The sequence below is a fragment of the Rattus norvegicus genome, chromosome 12 (genome assembly GCF_036323735.1).
Source record: "Rattus norvegicus strain BN/NHsdMcwi chromosome 12, GRCr8, whole genome shotgun sequence".
Classification (NCBI taxonomy): domain Eukaryota; kingdom Metazoa; phylum Chordata; class Mammalia; order Rodentia; family Muridae; genus Rattus; species Rattus norvegicus.
Genome location: NC_086030.1, coordinates 36,996,776 through 37,017,734, shown reverse-complemented (window position 1 = coordinate 37,017,734; position 20,959 = coordinate 36,996,776). Strand labels below are relative to the sequence as shown.

General features: G+C 51.6%; 1 protein-coding gene across 2 annotated transcripts in view; it reads right to left on the bottom strand.

Moving 5' to 3' along the window:
* The window catches only part of Scarb1 (scavenger receptor class B, member 1), a 66,681-nt gene that overhangs the window by 6,248 nt on the left and 39,474 nt on the right, over window positions 1–20,959 (bottom strand). For both annotated transcript variants that reach the window (XM_017598269.3, NM_031541.2), the window contains exons 2-11: window positions 20,625–20,782; window positions 18,972–19,113; window positions 16,726–16,929; window positions 15,014–15,109; window positions 13,206–13,321; window positions 9,929–10,095; window positions 4,858–4,976; window positions 3,913–3,986; window positions 925–976; window positions 135–281 (exon numbers count right to left, since the gene is read on the bottom strand). In XM_017598269.3, coding sequence (XP_017453758.1) covers window positions 135–281; window positions 925–976; window positions 3,913–3,986; window positions 4,858–4,976; window positions 9,929–10,095; window positions 13,206–13,321; window positions 15,014–15,109; window positions 16,726–16,929; window positions 18,972–19,113; window positions 20,625–20,782 — 1,275 coding nt within the window. The remainder of the gene's footprint in view (window positions 1–134; window positions 282–924; window positions 977–3,912; window positions 3,987–4,857; window positions 4,977–9,928; window positions 10,096–13,205; window positions 13,322–15,013; window positions 15,110–16,725; window positions 16,930–18,971; window positions 19,114–20,624; window positions 20,783–20,959) is intronic.

Genomic DNA, 20,959 nt, shown 5'->3' with positions numbered 1-20,959 from the left:
GGACTTCCAGGACTTGTAGAGAAAAGTTAGTGCAGGATGCGACAGACAGGTAGAACAGAGAGAGCTAGCTGCAGGAGATAAATGCCGGCTGCAACCGGAGCAGAGTCCCAGGCGTGGCCGTCCCGCCTACTTACCTGGCTGCGCAGTTGGTAAATGATGGGCACCAGAAGCAGGAGGCCTCCAAGCCCCAGCAGCACATACTGCGCGTAGTGAAGAACCTGGGGCATCAGCACCAGCTGCGTGTAGAACGTGTTCAGGGTCTTGCCACCCATCATCCCGCTCTGCAGAAGAAAGGACAGGCTGCAAGCCGCGTCTCCAGGCACCCTCCCCCTGTGCCCCGCCCCGCCCCAACTCAGAACAGAGAGCTTCAGGAGCGCTGTTGCTCGATGTCCAAAAAGAACTACATTTCCCAGAAGCCCTTGCTGTTGGCACACCCACGTAACAAGGAACTGGCTAATGGGAGGTGGATCTGGCCCAAAGCCTCCTGGCACAAGATTCAGCTTTTTCGCTGGTTAAAATCCAGTCTCAGGACCTGAAGGGCTAGAAGAGAGATCAGGAAACCTTCAGGGTGGCCTGGTGCCCAATTCCATCTCCACACACCCCTCAGGGGCTTTTAACAAAACCTGGAGATGGTTGAGTGGTTAAGAGCGCTGGCTGGTCTTCAAGAGAACCCAGGCTTCATTCCCAGCATCCACTTGATGGCTCACAACCATCTGTAATCCCAATTCTAAGAGATCTGATGCTCTCGTCTCGGCTTCCGTGGGTACCAGGCACTCACGTGATATACATACATACATACAGGCAAAACATACAAACAGCTAAATTTAGGTACCGGAAGTTAACCTAACATTAGCGTCAAAGTGAAGCAAAAGCTTTGGCTAACATGCAGAGTTCCCAGACTCCCTTCTACCTTCACAGACCCACCTGTTCGAACCACAGCAATGGCAGGACTACTGGCTCGATCTTCCCTGTTTGCCTGGAAACAAGGGACACAAAGTGAGTGACCGAAGGCGACCTTCAGAATGGAAGCTATGTTAGGGGTTCAGGCTGACTTGTTGCTCTGTGGTAGAGCTTCTGGTTGTCATGTGCAAGGACTTGGTTCAATCCAAACACTTCACAAGAAAACGAGACAGAAAGATGTAAGCGAGCTTGGTAATTTCAGTACAATTAACTATCCTTGGCCAAGTTTGAGGCTAGCCTGGGCTACATGAAAGCCTGATTCAAAAAATTAATTAAGGCACCTGGCAAGGTTCAGCTGAGGGGGTGACAGTGACTGCTGCCAAGCCTGAAGACCTGAGTTCTATCCCCAGGACCCATAAGGTGGAACTGACTGGCTCCCTAAAATTGTCCCAACCTCCTCATTGTGGCATGACCTGTACAGATGTGCGCGCACACACACACACACACACACACACACACACACACACCCACACACACACACACAAACACTGAGAGATATCTCAATGGTTAAAAGGTCCTGAGTTCAATTCCCAGCAACCACATGGTGGCTCACAGCCATCTCTACTGGCATCTGGTACCCTCTTCTGGCATGCAGATAGAGCACTCATATACATAAAAATACATAAATAAATACATCTTTAAAAATAAATAAATAATAATATCCAGGAGTGGTGGCTCATGCCTCTATCCCAGCCCTTGGAAGACAGAGACAGGCGGCTCTCTGTGAGTTTGAGGTCAACCTGCTCTACAAAGTGAGTTCTAGGACAGACAAGACTATTAATGCCGAGAAACACTGTCTCAAAAAACCAAATGGTGGGCTGGAGAGATGGCTCAGCGGTTAAGAGCACTGACTACTCTTCCAGAGGTCCTGAGTTCAATTCCCAGCAACCACATGGTGGCTCACAACCATCTGTAATGAGATCTGATGTCCTCTTCTGGTGTGTCTGAAGACAGCAACTGAGTACTTACAATAAATAAATAAATAAATAAATAAATAAATCTTTAAAAACAAAACAAAACCAAATGGTAATAATAACAACAACAACAATAATATAATGCGTTTCCTCCCATGGAAGCCTGGGTGGGGGGTTGGGGATTTAGCTCAGCGGTAGAGTGCTTGCCTAGCAAGCTCAAGGCCCTGGGTTTGGTCCCCAGCTCCGGAAAAAAAAAAAAAAATGAAAAAAAAAAAAGAAAAAAAAAAAAAGAAAAAAAGGAAGCCTGGGTGGCTGCATCTGCCACTATCCACAAGGGAACCTGATCACATGACACAGGTCCAGGTCCAGCCAGAACTTTTAACACCCCAGGAGTGAGAGGAGAAACTGTCACGGTGCTGGGGATGGTATCGCTTAGGTAAAGCATTTACTGCTTCAGCACATGAACCTGAGGTCAGATCCCTGAACCCAGGCTAGCAGGTATATGTGGCTTTGAGCCTCTGACCCCAGGGCTGAGCCCAGGTAGAAGCTGGGGCTTCCGTGAGCAATCTCACAGCATCCTCTCCTGGCCTCTGTGTGAACCGCCCTCCCCACCAAAAACAAAACAAAACAAAAACAAAAACAAACAAAATTCAAAAAAACACACAACACCACCAACGACAAAAAGCCACGGGAGCCGGAAGGTATGAGCAGGCCACATCCTGAGCTGAGGCTGGGGAGCTGGGATTGTAGCAGGAACACTACACTAGACTTTGGCTCCTTACTGTGACGACAAATACCACCAGAGGTTGACAGTGGTGAACGCACTGGGGATGGGGAACAAAGATGTGCATCTCTGGTGCGTCTCCATCCATCTATAAAGGTTCTGAAGGGTATCTGAGGCAGTGGAACAAATCCATGTTTGGATGCTGACCTCAAGAACTCAAGCCCGTGGCCAGACCACTTTGGCTTCCGGTTTTAAGAGCCCGGATAAGCCAGATCGAGTGGTGCTGGTTCAGGACCTGGATGGGCTAGAGAGGGAGTTCAAGGGCAGCCTGGGCAATCTAGTGAGACATCAAAAGTGAAGAGGGCTGGGGTGTAATTCAGTGAAAGAGTGTTTTCTAGCACACACAAGGGTGTGTGTGTGTGTGTGTGTGTGTGTGTGTGTGTGTGTGTGTGTGCGCGCGCGCGCGCGCGTGCATGCCTAGCTGAGTCTGGTTATTCCTGGTCTTAGTTTTCACCACGAAGCCTGGAGTCCACCTCTCCCTCAGCCATATCCTTCTAAGTGGTTCCCAGCCACTTAGGTGCTGAGGAACGACCAGCCTGTGGGTCCTTTAGTTCAAAGATTTATTTACTTCATGTATGCGGGTACACTGTAGCTGTCTTCAGAGACGCCAGAAGAGGGCATCAGATCCATGACAGATGATCATGAGCCACCATGTGGTGGCTGGGATTTGAACTCAGGACCTCTGGAAGAGCAGCCAGTGCTCTAACCACTGAGCCATCTCTCCAGTCCCAAGGCTGGAATCTTACTAGCACGCTTCTGCCTGGCAAGCAAGGAATGGGGGCAGAAGGACCCTGGGTCTCACTGTGTACATTATTTATAGCTAAAATTAAAGTAAACCCAGGGGATGGTAGTTGAGAACACTGGCTGCTCTTCCAGAGGACCCAGGTTCAATTCTCAGCACCCGTATAGTGGCTCCCAACTCTGTTTAACTCCAGGTCCCTGGGATCCCATGCCCTCTTCTGGCCTCTGAGGCCCTTGCCCTTACATGGTGCATAGACATACAAGCTGGCCAACCCACTCTACTACAGGGAGACAGTTTGGATCGCCCAGTATGACTAATGTGCGAAGAGACCTTACGAATGGATGATTAAAGGAGTGTCAGGATGCAGCCTGTGTCTCCATCCAGAGCAGGAAAAGAGAGGTGAGGGGATCCTAAAGCTTGGGCCCTGCTTCATCCCATGCCTTGCATCTAACAATGCATGAAGCCTCCTGGTCCCGGAAGTTTTCAGAAGCTTCCGCCCCAACTCCGCTCACCCGACGCCCTTGACGGATTTGATGTACAGACTCAGCTGCATCTTCACGGAACAGTTCATGGGGATCCCAGTGACCTGGAGCATAAAACAGTGAGGAGAGAGGTGAGACTTGGGGGTGGGGGTTGTCCCAGCCTGCTTCAGCCCCGGGTGGGGGGCCCTCATCTACTTAAACCATATTGTGGCACCCACCCTTCTAGAAATTTCCCACACACCCACTGGGCTCTCCTTCAGGAAATACATGATTCCCAAAGGGATCAGCTATCTCAAGATCCCTTCTCTAGAGCCGCTCGCCACCAGAGGGATGACCCCCCCCGACCCCAATCTGGGTGTTTGTTTGGGGACAGAATATCATGTAGCCCAGGCTAGACTCCAACTTGCTAAGTAGCCAAGGATGACCTTGAAGTCCAAACCTTCCATCTCCACCCAGTAAAACAAAAACGTTTTTCACAAAATGCCTTCAGGAAGTCACGGGTATCCAGGTAGGACAGAAACCCAGAGGGTCCCCAGGTTAACGGTGACGACACCACCTGGACTGGACACATCTTAATTAGTGACCAGAGGCAGGGAGAAGTTAACCCAGGACAAGTTCCTCACACTGATTTCTCTGAGACACTGTGGCTCTCACTGATGTCTCGAAATCTTTAGTGTCTTGACACTGTCAAGGGTATCTCTGGTGAAGGAGACGTCCCGGCTGAGATTTCTTAATTAATTTACTATCTTATATCTTTTTTTATAGGCCCCAATAAAAAAGTAATGATATCATTGAACTCTGGAATTGGGGTAAAGTAAGACATCGATGACTCGAAGTTCTAGGAATAGCCACTGGGAAAGGAACTGAACTCCTCTGCCTCAGATGAAGCCAGCTCTGTCCTGGGGGTGGGGAGCCCAAGGGCCAGTGGCAATCTACGGGAACCGGCCCCAGACACTAGCAGGACACAGCGCTTACCGGGTGGATGTCTAGGAACAAGGAATGCTCCTTTGGGTCAGGGTTCAGACCAAGAACAGCTTCTGACAGCACGGGGTCAGCATTGTAGAAGTGGGGCTGGGAGAGAAACAGGGGCGCACCTGGAGGAGGGAAAAGGAGGAGTCAGAAGATGGGAGCTCCACATTGGCGTGGTTCGGCGCCATGGGTGCAGGGATGCCAACACTGGGGACCAGGCAGGGAGAATCCTTCCTTCATTGTGTAAGGTAGCTGGGCACACACAGGACCCAGGGAGGGCGGATGGAGCCAAGAGGGCTGATTCCAGTGTTGGGGGGCAGGGTGGAGGGAGGGAGAGAGAAACTGCTACCAGGCAAGGGAAAGGCATTCTGGGTAGGAGTGTGACAGAGGTGAGAGCAGAGATGACAGACAGAGGTGACGCAGAGGTTCAACGTCCCGGTCCCAGATCTGGAGGTGCACTAGGGAATCATGGGAGATAAAGGTAGAAAGGAAAATTAAGATCATACGAATTTGGGAGTGGAAGCGGAGTCTGAATGTGAAGCCAGACACACGGACAAGCACGCTCCTGCAGGCGTGTAGCACAGGGGTGCACAGGAGTGGGTCTCTGATATCCACAGAACGGACGGGACGGCACTGTTGAGAGATTCTCACCCAGGACCTGAGGCAAGACCTTACCAAACCCAACCAAAATGGCTCAACAGAAGCCGGGTGTGTGAGTTCCGAGTCTCCCTGGGGAGACCACAAGAGGCTCCAGGGCAACAGATTCGCTGGGAGAGTGTGTTCAGCTGAACCCATTGGCATACACCTTTAATCCCAGCACCCAGGAGGCAGAGGCAGGCAGATCTCTGAGTTTGATGTCAGCCTGGTCTATAGAGTGAGTTCCAGGACAGCGAAGACTACACAGAGAAACCCTGCGTCGAAAAACGGCAAACAGGGCTGGAGAGGTGGCTCAGCGGTTAAGAGCACTGACTCTTCCAGAGGTCCTGAGTTCGAATCCCAGCAAGCACATGGTGGCTCACAACCATCTGTAATGGGATCCGATGCCCTCTTCTGGTGAGAGTGTCTGAACACAGTGAGAGTGTACTCACAATATATAAAATAAGTAAGTAAGTAAATCTTAAAGAAAAAAAGTTCCATTTTTAAGCCTTTCTATTCCATGAACTCTAAGATTAAAGATGGAAAAAGCTTGGGGGTTGGAGAGGCGGTTCAGTAGTGAGGAGGGTCCCTGCTCTTGCACAGGACGCGGGTTAAGTTCCCAGCACCTACGTCAGAAGGCTCGGGACCACCTGTAACTCCAACTGCTTAGGATCTGACACCTCTGGTCTCCTCAAGGCCCAGCGCTTGTGTGCACAAAGCAAACACGGAGAATACACATCACACAATTAAAACTAAAATAAACCTTCAAAAATCCAAAGCCAGACGGGAGAGCATAGCCCTTTAAACGGGAGGCAGAGACAGGTGGATCATCCTAGTCTGGTCTCCAAGAAAACCACTGCTTGAAGCTCCCAACCGCTACTTCTTGCTCCCGGTCCCTGAACCGGATGCCGTGGGCATCTTCAAGTGCAGGTGTGGGATGCAAGAGTGCTGCACCTGTGCCAGGCTTGGCAGATACATGGTCCAACCAGGAAGTGCGTGTGGGCAGAGACGCAGCAGAGAACCAGGTGAATCCCAGAACCTTCGAGACTCCAGAGGGATACCTGGTTCTGTCAGAAAGACAGGAGAAGGATCCTCAGGGAGGCCTTCAAGCCCTCAGGAAAACATAACCTCAAGGATAAAACAGAACAGAAAAGAGATAGATGTCTGATCAGTCCCTGAGGCCTAACGCCACCACCACCACGGACCCTCTGAAGTCACACAGAGGTATATTGCCTTCCGTTTGGAAAACCCTACCCATCCTTTCATCCAAAACTGTGAAAGGAGACACCAGCAGACACCAGAAGCCCATTCCTCTCAGAGGGATGCCATGGATCCTGGGGAAATGAAGCCACCACCTAACCAGACCTGGAGGCACAGATTCCAACGGAATGTCACTGCTGCCAACACAGACCTGCTGCAGATGGCACCACCCCTGTGGCTTTCTAACAACAGGTGTGTTTCGTCTTTTCTTTTTATTTCCAAACACCCTCAGAGAGATGCACCCGGGCAATAAGTATAATTAATTTATAGCTTTATGGCCCATGTATCCAGACTTAACTGCTCAGGATTACCCGGGTTGTGATTAAGGGGCACTAAAGGAAAGATCCAAGGTGCTCCCAAGACAAGGACATGAGACACAGGGAGTCCTGAGTCCAAGAAATTCTCGTGACCCAGAAAGGGAAACCTATGCGCGTTCTTTATCTTCAGATAAAACGCCAGAGAGATCCGGACTCAGGTGCACGGCCACCACGGCATGTGTGAGAATGTTCTAGACGCACGCTTGTAATGGTGAAATGCCAAACTCCCATGATCCAGGAAGGAGTGAGGCGAGCAGAGTTGTCCCCATCGTGGGCTGTCACACAACCATCTAGGCTGTCACCTGCTATCCCGTGGATAGACCATATATGTAAACACGATAGCAGGAGGCACCAGGGAGCCAGGGAGAAAGAACCCGAGTGACTCCGTCGGCGTAAAGAGTAAAGCCAGTCAGAGAGCTGAGAGACCAAAAGTCAGGCCAGTGAACAGGAGAGGCCGGAAGGGGAGATGTTGGGTGTGGCGAGATGTGCCTCTTCGGGGGGTTGTTGGCCACACGGCTGTGTTCCCTATCGATTGAATCCCTCATCCCTCTTCCCCTTTCTCGTTCTCGTCCCATTTAAAAGGGCAAGCTTGGGGTTGGGGATTTAGCTCAGTGGTAGAGCGCTTGCCTAGCAAGCGCAAGGCCTTGGGTTCGGTCCCCAGCTCTGAAAAAAAGAAAAAAGAAAAAAAAAAAAAAAAGGGCAAGCTTTAGAGGTGGGGAAAACAGTTCAAACGGTTAAGAGCCTCCTGTGTAAGTGTGAGGACCCGAGTTCGGATCCCCAGCGGTGTCACATCTGTAACCTCAGCAGTGGGAGGCAGAGACAAGTGGCTCCCTAGAGCTTGCAAGGTCCAGGATTAGTGATTGAGAAATCTGTCTCAAAAAATAAATAGAAGACACCCACCTCTGGCCTCCGTCCACACACGTGACTGCGTGTGCACATGCACACATACACGCACGCACGCACTCACGCACGCACGCACGCACACCGTCTCCCGAAAAACAGAACAAGCTACAGACACAACCACACTTAGATTCTCTTACTCAGCTGAAATTCTGTCCCCGACAGCAGAGTTCTGTGGGATGTGGGCCTGTTGCTGCCCCTATGGGGTGTGTGACCCAGCCTGGCCAATCAGCGCAGCCTAACTCCAGCCTCAATGACTGGCCCACAGCTGGACCAATTGAACCAAGCCCTGGGATTTTTGCTGGTACGAGGAGTAGCAGCTCAGCCATGGAGGGGAAGGCAGAGTTGGGGTTGTGAGTAAAACCTCCTGCCTTCAGGCAAGCCCTAGAGCCCATGTCTGTGGAGGGCTCTACCTTAGAAGCTTGACTCCCACTGATCAACAAGTTCCCAGTTAGGCCAGGCACCCGCCACCTGCTACAGATGTCTGAGGGTTCTGCATAGCGGGTGACCTGGTAGGCTCCAGGGAAATCCCAGACGTCAGTTGTCATCTCTTGGCTTCTCCTCTCCCGCCAACCCCCCAACGTGGCAGTATCCCAAGAGCCTACTTCTCTGCCTCCAAGATAATGTTTCAGCCGAACAGGCTCTGAAAAATCAGACCCAGTCAAAGAGAGGTCAACGTCCCACCAACCACCTAGCCTCAGGCCTTCTAGTTTCTAGATCAGGCATCCCCCTGTCTCTGCATAATTCAATACTCAGTGAACAGCTGTCATGTGTGTGTACTTAAGGGGTGGGGGAGGGGAGGGAGCATGGCCACAGGGGTTTGTAGTCCGAGGAAGGGGAAGGTTAAATAAAGTTGTCAGCCGTAAGCGGGCAATAGGAAGGCACAGAGAGAGTGTACCAGGGGACGGCTGGAGGGCCAGAGGGGACAGAAGATCGGGGAGAGCCTCTGCAAGGATTTGATCAGGATCAGAGGAAGCTTTTAATTTCAGCCTGATTTACATCTGGTGTAATGTGAGCTGGCAAGAAAGCAAGGGGACCACAGTGGCAGGCACGGGAAGAAGGTGGGTGGGAGGGAGAAAGGCTGCATGGGAGGACTTAGAGCTGCCTGGGCCTGACCACCAGGTGAGGGGTGAGGGTTGGGGCAGAGAGCTGACACCCAAGTATACAAATTGAGCAACTGCAGCAGGGTATGGCAGAGTCTGGCACAGAATTAGAACTCAGGGCAGACGCCAGGGGACACAGCCGGTACCAAGATTCACACCCAACTCGGCTGAAGAGGAGCGTTTTACACAACAGGAGAGTGGTCAGTCTGAATGAGAGGCAGCATTCTGCCAAGCCCTTGCTCCCCAGTCAGGTGAATGGCTCCAGGGGCTATTTCCACCCACACCCTCATGGGCAAAGAAGTTACAGCCACCAGGATACAGACCAGCTGTCTTTCAGACGCTAGTCTGACAGTGGCCTCCACGATGTCAGTCTCTGGGGTCCTGAAAACTATCGGCTGGGCAGACAAGTGTTTGGGGGGGATCTAGGTGTCAGGGTACACGCCTACCACCCCGGGACTTCAGAAGGCAGAGGCAGGAAGGATGCGCAAGTTAGAAGCTAACTTGGGCCGTTACCCAGTCTCAAACTAGGTTGAAAGGAAGGGACCACGAGCCAAGGAATTGGTGCCTCTGGAAGCAGGAAGGCAATGAGGGCAGACTCCTCTCCATGGCCAAGAAGCAGTGTCCACTGTTGGAATCTTAACCTCAGGGCAGGACCCTTCGGACTTCGGCTGATGCGTGCTGGTGGGACACTTATCAGGGTGGTGTTATCTTTTCCACTTAGCTCCCTATCTGTAGCACTGAGATCATCAGGGGTGCAGAGACCAGAGATTAATGCAAGCTGGCAGCAGATAAAAATCTTGGTATCACTCTCTCACCTCAGCCTGGAGGCGGGGAACACTTAGCGGACGGACGGACACTCACCAAACCTGCAGGTGCTGACATTCTGAATGCCGGACTCGCGGCACGGGCAGAAGCCTTCATTAGGTGGGTAGACGGACCCGTTGGCAAACAAAGTATCGGGGGCCGTGAAGCGATAAGTGGGGATGCCTTCGAACACCCTTGATTCCTGGTAGGTGAGCTTCATAGATCTGCAGAAGGGAGGCGGGGTGAGAACTGTTCTCCGAGTAGAGGCTGGGGTACCCCTCCACAGGAAACCACGGGAACCACCATGACACTAGTCACCTGTTGCTCCCCACTCACTAATCCATCCTCACAACTCATAACAGCACAGTAGCAAAATCACGGTTGGGGGTCACCACAACATGAGGAAAAGGTCCCAGCATTAGGAAGGTTGAGAACTGCCTTAGGCCCTGGGTTAGACAAGCCCCTCTTCCAGTACTGTATAAACCAGGTATGGTGATTGATGAAACCCCAGCAACGAGGAGGTGGAGGCAGGAGGATGAGGAGGATCAAGGTCATTCTTGGCTACCCAGCAAGTTCAAGGCCAGCCTCGAAGACATGAGACCCTGACTCACTGCCAACAGGGTAAAGGTTCTACTTGTTCCCCAAACAATAAAGAAAGCCAGCAACTCCACGGCACCCAGCTGCCATAGGTGTGGTCAGCCACCTGAGGTAATTTGAAGTCTACAGAGCTCCCACCCACTTACAACGAAATGCCTCTCTCTCTTGACAGGGGCTTGGGAACTGCAGACTGTAGAGTTATTTATTTCATGTATTTGAGAACATCAGATCCCATCACAGACGGTTGTGAGCCCCCGTGTGGTTGCTGGGATTTGAACTCAGGACTTCTGCAAGAGCAGTCAGTGCTCTTAACTGCTGAGCCATCCCTCCAGCTCCAGAGGGTTGTACAAACCAAGGCTTTTGGGCAATGGTCTCCTGTGTACACTGAGGGGGGAGCGACCACCATGGCCCAGCTGTCAACCGGCAGTGAGATGCCATTCACAGCTTCCCTCATGACTTCCTGTCTCACTGTACCTGCCAAGGGCCTCATAGGTACTCTTCAGTCACGTCCCTTCCTGCCCCCGAACCTCTCCATCCCACCTTTCCCTCAGCCCAGAGTGTGCACATCATCAGACTTCTGCTTTCCAGTCCTCCTTGTCTACCCTGACTCCTCTCTATCCATTCGCCCCACTGTCTGGCCTCAAACACTCTTCTGATGGGAAACAAGGCTCGGGTAAGCCACATGGTCCATGGTCAGCACCACACACATCTGTCTGCCCAATCCCCAAAACAAAGAGACTCCAGGGCACTGGGTGTGTGTGGTAGCTCATGGCTTTAATCCTAAGCCTCTGCAGGCTGAGGCAGGAGGATTTTTTTTTGGGGGGAGGGCAGGCTACATAGTGAGACCTCATCTCAAAACAACAAAACAAAACAGGAGGGAGTCCTATAGTCTCTCTATGTAACCCTGGTTAGCCTGGAACTGGCTATGTAGACCAGGCTGGCCTCAGACTCAAGGATTCACTCACATCTATCTTGAGTGCTAGGATTAAAGGCATGCACTGCCACACCTGGCTGACACCCAGATTTCTAAGCCCCAACACTAAGCGAAAGCTCTTCTCAGAAAATATTTCCACACAGTGTGGTGGTAAGTTTTAAACATCAATTTGACATAGCCAGAATCTCCTGGGAAGAGACTCTTACTGTGTGGAATTGTCTGGATTCCCTTAATTGACATGGGAGGATCCAGCCCACTGTGGGTGGCACCATTCCCTAGGTTTGGGTCATGGACTATTTAAGAATGGAGACAGCCATCTGAGTTGTAGGCGTGAGTGCATTCAGTTTGACTCTCTGCTCTCGTAAGTGCCTTGACTAGCTGCCTGGAGTCCTGCTTTGATCCCCAACCCCAGCCACAAGGATGGACCATAATCTGAAATTATAAGCACCATTTCTTTTCTATTTTATGCAGAAGCATCTGCTCAGAGGCGCTTCTTAGGTCGAAGTTAAATTCCCTGATTTTGATCATTGTGACTGTGTCAGAAGAGGCCTTTGCTTTTGGAGAACACTCCCTGAAGGACTGAAGGAACGGGGCACCTGGCCTGCATCCTGCTCTCACAGGATTCTGCCGGGCTGGATGACTTTCCAGCTCTAGGGATTCTCCACTTTTCCAGAGCTGGGTTTTGAGGCATACACAGCTACGTGGGTTCTGGGGCTGAACTCAGGTCCTTTTGCTTGACTGGTGTGCACTTTACTGATTGAGCCATCATCTCCCCAGCCCCGAGCCATCTCAGTCACCTGTGCCACCGACAGAGGCCACTGGTTTGGCAGGGCTGAAGATGTTTTCTCTAAGTCTGAAATCCTGTTTAGGGACTGGGGCATGACTCAGTATCCGACCATTTAAACTTAGTGGTTGTGAGGCCCTGGGTTTGATTATCAGCGCGTGCGTGTGCACACACACACACACACACACACACACACACACATACACACACACACACACACACACCCGAATAAGCAATTAAATAACTGAATCAATGAATGAATGAATGAATGAATGGGCTGGAGAGGTGGTTCAGTGTTCGATTCCCAGCATCCACATAGGGCAGCTCACAGCCACCTGTTACACAGCTCCGGGTAATCTGACACCCTCTGCTGGCCTCCTCAGGAATCTGCACTCATGTGCACACAGTCACACTGATACACATAATTAAAAACCAGTAATAAAATGTTAAAAAAAAAAAAAAGAAAGAAAGAAAAAAAAGAAAAGAAAAAAAGAATCAAAAGTTATGCTTTTGAAAGTCCCCAATGAGACACAGTCACCAAATCACGCAGACTTTGCCCACCCCATCATGGCTGTGTTGACACCTGGCACGAAGCATGACTGTCTGTGTTAGCTAGAGAGGCAGAGGGCTCAAAGATCAGCTTGGCGAGTCCCCAGGCCAAGGTCATCACCAGTGTGGCCAGATTGGAACACCACTTGGGAATGGGTCTCTGAAGACCCACCATGTCTTCCCAGGCCACAGTTGGGACCCTGGGATGGTAGAGCCCAAGCTACAAGACCTTGAGTGACCCTTTTCTACCATCAACCATCATCACTGCCACCGTGACTGAGTCCCCCAGTGACCTCCTAAGTCACCTCTCTCAGGTATTCTGTCACAGTGACAAGAAAAACCGCTGAGTCATAGTACACAGAGGGCCAGACCTTTGAGTACACTCCCCAGGAGCTACCTGAGTAGACCCTGAACTATCTCAGAAGCAGATTTCCCTGTTCGGAGGCAGGGGATCCCTATACGAGGGTTACCTGCAGGCTTCTGGGCTGAAGAATTCCAGTGAGGATTCGGGTGTCATGAATGGTGCCCACATCTGCCCGGCAGTACCATTGATCATGTTGCACTGTTCCGAATGCCAATAGTTGACCTGAAGGACAGGATAAGACATAGCCTTGAGGGACAGCCACAGCTTGCACCCAATACGTGTTCTGGTGCAAACACTGTCATACCCAAACCTGTGAGCAGGCTGTGTAGATGGAGCATCCAGCCCAGCTTCCTGCTCCCCACAGTGGGGCCAGAACGTACGGTATTGCTGGGGACTCAGTTAAGCCATCTGTACAATGGGTCCACTGCCCACATTGTCCTGTTTCCTGCCCCATTAGAAGTCAACATACACACTCCCACGAATGAGGAAAGCTGGGAGATGCCAGGAGAGCTATTAAGCTGATAGCAGGAAGGGCTGAAGACCTGGAAACTGGGATCCATCAGAGTACCCGCCTCTAGCCAGGGAGACCGGGACTCAAAACCAATTCTCGGGCCAGCTATGGTAGCACATGCCCTAAATTCCAGCGCTTGGGAGGCAAAGATAGGTGGACCCCTTGTGATGAGTTTGAGGCTAACTTGGTCTCTACAGTGAGTTCCAGTGAGACCCTGCCTCAAACACGAAACTAAATGATGCACTTCCCACTGTCCTTTGCTGTAAGAGATCTTTCAATCGGGCTTCTCATATTCGAAAGGAGCTGATGAGGGGCTGGAGAGATGGCTCAGTGGTTAAGAGCACCAAGAGCACCGGCTGTTCTTCCAGAGGACCCAGGTTCAATGCCCAGCACCCACACGGCAGCTAGCAACTGTCTGTGATTCCAGTTCCAGAGGCTCCAAGGCCCTCACACAGAAATGTGTGCAAAACACCAATGTCTACAGAATAAGGGCTGGATTAATATCAATAGCACCCACTAAGAATGGCCGTGGGCGGGGTTGGGGATTTAGCTCAGTGGTAGAGCGATTGCCTAGGCAGCGCAAGGCCCTGGGTTCAGTCCCCAGCTGGGGGGGGGGGGGGGAGAAAAAAAGAAAAAAAAAAAGAATGACTGTGGGCTGGGTGTGGTCACACACAGCTATGATGCAAGGGAACTGAGACAGGAGAATTGAAAGTTTGAAGCTAGCCTGGGGTACACACTGAGACTTTATTTCAGAATAAAAGAAACTGAGAAGAAAAAGAGTAGAGACAGTGAGATCAGCAGGGAAAACTTGCCCCAGTGAGGGGCTGGGGTGTGGCTCGGCGGTAGAGCCCCTGCCTAGAATCCCCCAGCGAGGGGCATAAGTGTAGCTCAGCGGTGGTGCCCTTGTCAAGGATTCACAAGGCCTGAGCTCCATCTTCACTACCTGGGCCTCTGGGCAACACAACAGAACAAAACCACATTACACATAAAGACGCCCCAAGGAGAAAAGCCAGCTGCAAAACAGCACATGACAGGATTTTTGTGTATTCGAAAAAGGAAGGAAAACATGTTCCTCTGGGCACACAGAGGCGTGGTGGTGGGTAAGTGGCCAGGAAACTGGGTTCTATAAGCATCGTTGGGGGTTTCCGGGTGGGCCCAGGCACGGTGCTGGGCCTTATTGTCTTATCTTTATGGGACTGTCTTCCTGTCTGCCTTATAAATAAAAACTCAGGAACAGAAGAGTAAAGAGTTCCCGACAGAAACATCGAGGGGACAGTTCTGAGACCCGTGAAGTCCTTGGGTGACCCGGACACACTCTCCAGAGCACTGGCCGCCATCTGCCAAGGCTTGTCCCAGTTTAGTCCCTGCTGCAGTCGATGGCGACCGTCTCCCCTCCTGCTCACCTCGCTGAGGCCGTTCCACTTATCCACCAGATGGATCTTGCTGAAATTCTGGACACCTGTGAAGACGGTGAAGACGCCAGAACTCGAGTCGTTCATCTGCAGACAGGCAAGGGACAGCACTTTTAGCCCTGGGCATAGATGGGGACATAGGCCCATGCCTACCTGTTCTTCTGCTATGTCCCCCTCACTGCTGCATAAATAATAGGGACAGAAGCCAGGGTTTTACACATGTGGGCAAGTGCTTGTCCACTGAGCCACACTGCCAGCCTTCCCCTTCTCTCTTTTCTTTTAAAAAGAGATTTATTTATTTATTTTATGTGAGTACACTGTTGTTCTCACTAGACAACATCAGAAGAGGGCGCCAGATCTCCTCACAGATGGTTTGGGCTACCATGTGGTTGCTGGGAATTGAACTCAGGACCTCTAGGAAGAGCAGTCAGTGCTCTAACCACTGAACCATCTCTCCAGCTCCACCTCCCCCCGCCCCCAGCCATCTTTTTTACTACACATTGTCCAGGCTGGTTTTAAACTTGCCATCCTCCTGCCTCATACTCCCATGTACAGAGATGACAAGCCTACTCAGTCAGGCCCAAAAGCTAATTTAAAAAAAGGGCATTTAAGTGGGGGCTTAGTGGCAAACACCCTTAAAACCCAGGACTCAGGAGAGAGAGAGGCAGGCAGATGTCTCTGAGTTCGAGACCATCAGGGCTGCACAGAGAGACCCTGTCTCAATAAAAAAATAAATAAAACAAAAACAAAAAAAGAAAGAAGGAATTTAATACAAACTCCCCAGGGGAAGGATCTAGAAGTTCAGCAGAAGGGCCAGTGAGGGTAGAATGGGTCAGGGGTCACAGAACCAAGAGCTCTGTCAATCACAGAATGGCTGAGGAGCAAGGCTCAGTGGAGTGTGCTCTCTCCCATCTCCTCGACTCTTCACACAAGTGCCCCACCCAGGAGCCCCACACCTCCTCTGTGAGGAAGAGAGACGGAGGGCCTCTGAATGTAAACACGTTCAGACTGGGCATTCAACCTGCCCACCTCGTTACGTGTTCATCCATGGGGTCCTCATCCTGCCACTGGGAGACACAGAGCCTTACCCAATCTACTCTCCACAAGATTGTACATATTTTTATTTTCTGTGTCTGAGCTTTTCGCCTGCGTGTATGTCCGTGCACCCCCTGCATGCAATGCCTGAGAGAGCCAGAAGAGGGCGCCAGATCCCTTGGGACTGGAATTACAGATGGCTGTGAGCCGCCGTGGGGGTGCTGGGAATAGAATCTGGGTCCCCCGCACTCTAAATCTCACGTGAGCTCAGTATGACAGGTCCTGGAGGGTATGGGTAGTGAACCCTACTGACCCTCACTGCAAGCAGACCCTGTCAGTAGGCCCCACAGAGAACGGTGAGCTAAAGCAGGGAGCTGGGGTCAGGGGTCAGAGACCAAAGCTTAGCTCAGGTTACCAAAGGTCAACCCTGAGAATAAGTGGGCACCTCTGAGCCGCTCTGATTGGGGGATTTGAGATACGTGCTTCTAGGATCTAGTCCTCCCCTACCCCAAGCTCGAGCTCCAGTTTTCTAAGCTGAACTCCGATCTTGTCCCCCCACTTGAACTGGAACAAGCTTCACTTGAATGTAATCCAATTCTGTTTAAGCCGGTTTGAGTTAGAGTTCTTGGGTGCCACCCCAACTCTTTGTGTGGATGGAAGACACTCACCCCAACGAACAGGCCAAATTTGCCTTTGATGGGGAACATGTCTGGGAAATATTTGCTGAGGAAATTCACAAAGGGATCTTCGTAGCCCCACAGGATCTCACCAACCGTGCGGTTCATAAAGGCCCGCTGGCCCATGGTGACCAACCCCAAGGTCATTAGCAGCTTCAGGCTTGTGGGCTTGTCCTCCATCATCACTGCCCCTCCCTGGAAAGCCAAGGATGTGGGGTTAGGGCGACAGACACGGTGAGACACCATCCCCCACTTCCAGGCGGGGAACTTGGGCCCTTAGTGTGGACCCTTCTCTAGTCCTTGTTGCCAGGGCAACACGTACTCTTGAGAACACCTAAGGGGTTCAGATTGAGCTCCACAAGGACTCAGAGGCAGACACTAAGCTCAGGACTGACAGCCAGAAGCCCTCCGCAGCCACTGTGTCTGGAGAGCCATAGCCGAAGCCTGAAAGGTGCCGGTGAGCCACCAGGAGATGCTCCGCAAAGCCGGGGCACTGGGAAGGAAGTTCCGGTGGTGCCGTCCCTCACTTGAGGCTGGAGCCAAGGTTAAGAGAAGGCCTAACCCAGAAGAGGGGTCAGTAAAGATGTGGATACCCTGTTTTTTTTTTTTTTGTTTTTTGTTTTTGTTTTTTTTTTCCTTGCTGTAGTAAAAACTTTTATTGAAATCTTAAGGAGAGCCGTGGATACCCTGTTTACAGCTAGGATGTGAGCCCTACTCCATCAGTAACATGAGCCTAGAAGCACAGCCTATTGAGAGAGACTCCCCAACTCCCAACTGCCTCTTCCTCCACACTTTTACAGCAAGGTCTCAACAGGTGGTCCAGGCTGACTTGAAACTCAGCATTCTCCTGTCTCAGTCTCTTCACAGGGACTCCACCTCACTTCTCATGTCTCCTCCCAACCTCAACACTGGGAGCCCGGAACATCTACTCCCCCACAACCCCCCAGGGTCTAATTGCCCCTGTTGAGTGCAGGTTGAGTTAATAGTTCTCATGTTTGCTTTTCCTCCCCATGGAGCACCTGGGCCCTTGGTTTATCCCAAAGGCCGGTCAACCAAAAGCCACCTTCTGTCTCCAAGGCAACGCATGGCTGGTGTTTCCAGGTTCTTTCCACGAAGCGCCATCTGATGCCTGCCCACCGACACTTACAGGTCTCCTTCAATACAGGGCTTTTATTATATTGACTGAGGGGCGCCACAGCACATGTTTAGAGGTCAAAGGACAACGTGAGGCGATCATGTGGGTCCTGGAGATTAAACTCAGATCATTTGACTTGGTGACAGGCACCTTTTACCTACTGAGCCATCCTGCTGGCCAGCGTTGTTGTTTTAATATTAAAGATGGGATTAATATGCCAGGCGTGGTGGCTCACGCCCAGCGCTTGAGGCAGAGGCTGGCAGATCTCTGGGAGTTCAAGGCCGGCCTGGTCTAACTATTGAGTGGCAGGACAGCTACAGCTGTAGATGAGACCCTGTCTCAAAGTAATAAGGATGACAATAATATAATAAATTAATAAAAACAAAACTTCTCCCTCCAGCCCCATCGGGCTCTGGGGACGCCTCTGAGCTGGTCAGCATCCGCCTGCATCAGCTGGAGGAGAGTAGCATTTGCAACGATTTCCTACTGTTGAGGGTGGGGGTAGGGAGATGCAAAGAATCTTCCAAAAAGCATGAAAATCACACAAAGTTAGTGTCACTGGGATTGGCCATGCTTACACTGGTGACATCCTGCCATGGCTGCCCCCTACTACCACCGTGCACCCTATCCTTAAACTTACAGTGGGAATCCCGGTGTCTGACCACAGGGTCCGATCCGATCCTGGCTTGGTAACGCTGGCCCAATTGGTATCTGGGATTTTTGTCCTTGGGAAGGGTCCTCCTGGCCCCTGTGTAAATTCTGTCCCTGCCTGACTTTTGCTTCCTCCCGGGGACAGCTGGGTTGAGTGGATCCCAGCATGCACCACGGCACGGACTCAGCCACCCAACACAGTGTGCTCAGTAAATGTCTGCTCTTCCAAACTCCCACCTGCCCACTGGCTTCCAGTGGTGCTGACCTTCATGCTTCCTCAGAGACCACAGTGGATGTCCCTGAGTCTCAGGTCGGAGGTAAAGCCATGAGAAGGATGGGGTGGTCACTATGGAGACAGTAGGGCTGAGGTAGCCCTTGCTCACTGATCCCTGAAGGCTAAGTGGAGAGGAAGCAGGGTTGGCATGGGGTTGACACAGGGTCACCGTCTCACCAGGACCAGGATGTTAGGCAGTACAATGTAGTCACTCTCTGAGCCCTGGGACCTGTCTGGCTGGAAACGAAGGCTTCGGTTCTCTATGTAGGACACCGTGTCATTGTCATTGAAGGTGATGTTAACCTTTTGTCTGAACTCCCTGTAAAAAGACATTGAATCAGCTGGTTCTGTGAGGCCACACGGAAGTTCGCACCATCTCCCAGGATGGGAGCCAGGGATGCTGGCACATCGATACCCAACAGCACTCAGGCCAACCAAATCAAGATCGCCTCTTCTTGTTTCTATCCTCACTGTCTGCCCATGGCGAGACGCTGCCGCCGCCACCCAGCTCTTCTCCATTCTCTCTCGTGAGCCACAAGGCTCTCTGAGCCTCTCTGGAAAACAACTCCAAACTCCCGCATCTCCCTTCCACTTGACAACCATCACCGAGCAGATATCCACACAGGCAACATTTACTGAGAGTTTATTGCATGCCAGACAGAGCTAAGAGGTTCCAACTAACCATCTCATCTGATCCTTGAACCCACCCACCTCTATCTTAGAGATGGGGAAACAGGCATACGGAAGTAAAACTCTCTGTCCAAGGTGAATGGCCAGGCAGTCACTCTTGAATACAGTTTTTAGCCACGAGGGCCCAGGATTGGGATGTGTCCTGAGCGAGTCTCTCTACCTATGGGGCCTCAGTTTTTGTATCTGTAGAATGGAATAATAATACTCCCACCTTAGCAGGCGGTTCTACCCACAAGAAGCTGAGGAAAGAGCTGCCGGTGGGCAAGTTCCAGACCCTGCACCTCTCAGCCCCAGAGGGACCTGTACCATAAGCTGGCTCCCCTATTCTTCCCCAGTGCTCCTGCCTCAAGCCCTTTGCACTGCTCACCCTACTGTCCCAGGTTCACATGTCTCCTTCCCATGCCTTAAGTCACAAGTCTCCTCCTCCTCCTCCCCCTCCTCCTCTTCCTCTTCTTCTTCCTCCTCCTCCTCTTCTTCTTCCTCCTCCTCTCCTCTTCTTCCTCTTCCTCCTCCTCTCCTCTTCCTCCTCTTCCTCTTCCTCCTCTTCCTCTTCCTCCTCCTCTCCTCTTCCTCCTCCTCTCCTCTTCCTCCTCCTCCTCTTCTTCTTCCTCCTCCTCTCCTCTTCCTCCTCTTCCTCTTCCTCCTCCTCCTCTCCTCTTCCTCCTCCTCTCCACTTCCTCCTCCTCCTCTTCTTCCTCTGCCTCTTCCTCTTCTTCCTCCTCTTCCTCCTCCTCCTCAGGCAGGCCCACAGAGGCTATGTCAAGCCCTCTCCATTCTCTCTGTCCCCTCCCTGTTTGTGGCTCATTTCTTAGGTGCCGTGTAACTGGCTTTCCTTCTGTACCTTTGTTTGACTTTTCTGACTCAAGAGCAGCCATTTTGCCCATTTTGTGCACTCGTGAATCCTCTGTGCCCCACACCCATGATGAGATCAAATACACATACGCATTAGCCCTCACCCCATGACCTATGCACTCGCCCCAGACACACATCGCCTCTCCACAGACTGTCAGCTACTATGGCCTCCCACTTCTGTGCCTGGCCCACCTCTGGAGCAACCAATCTCCAAGGCTCAGTGCAGCAGATCCCCACTCACACACGGCCCCACCCCCCACAGTCCCACCCCACCCTGCCTGGCCTCACCTGTAGACATAGGGTCCGCGCTCCCGGACTACTGGCTTCTGGCCATTTAGGACCTCGCTGGGGTTGACCACCTCGAAGAAGTAGACGGACAAGTAGAAGGGAACAGGGATCTCCTTCCACATCCCAAAGGACAGGCTGCTGGGGTCTATGCGGACATTCTGTGGGGAGACACAGGGAGAAGTATGAGGAGAGCCATCAACACTTTATGGCGCTGCAACAGCTGCCTGAGACTGGTTCCCACAGGCTCAGATATTTGCATGCTTAGTCTCCAGTTGGTGAACTGCTTACAAGGAATAGGAAGTGTGTTGATGTCGGAGGAGGTGTGGCCTTGTTGG